Here is a 1384-nt window from a genome sequence, read left to right as displayed (position 1 = left end):
TAACATTGAATAAGTTAGAATTTTAACTTTTGTTATTTTTTATAAATTGTATGTGTGCTTTTAATTAAAATAATATACTGATTCTTTGTAAATAAAAACTTATTTATAACAGTTTAACATGTGTATTAAGCAATGCAGTATAATTTAATTCAAATTAAATATTACTCATTATAAGAAGCCATTATATATATAATAAAAATAAGTATATATACATATAAAAATGTATATTTAGTTATACATGCTCTTTATTAATTTGTTTGTTCAATACCCTAGCAAAGCCATTAAACAGGCAAATAATAAATCAGTAGAATAGCCTTTATTAAATATCTCACATTCTTCAGAAATTTTATCACAAATATTTTTTATATCTCTGTGCACTTTATCAAACCAATGCTTGAGTATTTCTCGTTTCCATGTCCCTCCTAATGGGTGAAGTCTTACATTTCTATTAAAACATATATCTTCCCAATTTATAAGCATATCTTTCATTATTGAAACTATAAATTTAATAAGATGTCTTTCAAACTCTTCAGGTGGACGATTCATGTATTCAAGACTATTTAAATACCATGATTCTTTCTCTACTAGAATCCTTAGATGATCTTTATTAAATTTTGGTGCAGAAATTTGAAGATTTTTCTCTTTGAATAAACACTAAAAATTCGTAAGTTAAAACAAAAAATATACTTATATCAATAGAATGCTAATTTAAATAAACACTTTCATATAAAAATGTTAACACTTGATATGGATGTTATATTACTCCTAAAAGAAAACATAAGATTCCAAGAAATAACGCAGTAAAAATTTTTAAAAAAACGGGAATCATAATGCTTTTCTTTTTATATTTTTCTCCTTTATTTATATGTGAATATGTGGAATAACTTTTGATGGTAATATTGCTAAAATCTAAAAGGCATTTCCTTAAATCACCATTTGATCTTTTAAAATATAACATGCTTAAATTTTATATTTTTAAAATACAAAATAACTCTTTTGAATAAAAAGCTATTCTTAATATATTTTTAATATGATTTATTGCCTATAATTAAAATCAAGATAAATCTTTTTAAATTAAAAAAAATGATAAAATTATAGGAAAATATAAGTATAATTTTAAGAGAAAATTTTTTTTTTTTAAATTTTAATTTAAATTATTTAATTAATAATCTCTACAAAAAAATTATACATTAATTAAAATTATGTAAATTGCTATAACTCTACATGTTAAATATTAAATACTATGAATTTTTTTTTATAATGTTATTTTTAGAAATTTCAAAATTTTAAAAAATAAATATGCAAAAGATATTATTATTTTTTTTTTTAATATAAATAAAATATTTTAAAGTTAATATCTTGAAGTGATTTTTCGATGTATATA

General features: G+C 19.6%; 1 protein-coding gene across 1 annotated transcript; it reads right to left on the bottom strand.

Annotated features, from left to right (window-relative positions):
• Nucleotides 1-261: 261 nt before the first annotated feature.
• On the bottom strand, nt 262-958 carry PRELSG_0016900 (Plasmodium exported protein, unknown function; the record flags this gene model as incomplete). Its single annotated transcript, XM_028679881.1, has 2 exons — nt 262-654; nt 764-958. 2 exons carry the CDS (start codon nt 956-958, stop codon nt 262-264), a joined length of 588 nt encoding a protein of 195 aa, XP_028531028.1.
• Between the last annotated feature and the right edge of the window lie 426 nt (nt 959-1384).

The sequence above is a fragment of the Plasmodium relictum genome (genome assembly GCF_900005765.1).
Source record: "Plasmodium relictum strain SGS1 genome assembly, contig: PRELSG_00_v1_174, whole genome shotgun sequence".
NCBI classification, from domain to species: domain Eukaryota; phylum Apicomplexa; class Aconoidasida; order Haemosporida; family Plasmodiidae; genus Plasmodium; species Plasmodium relictum.
Note: the sequence above shows the minus strand (reverse complement) of the source record. Positions and strands in the feature narration are given on the sequence as shown.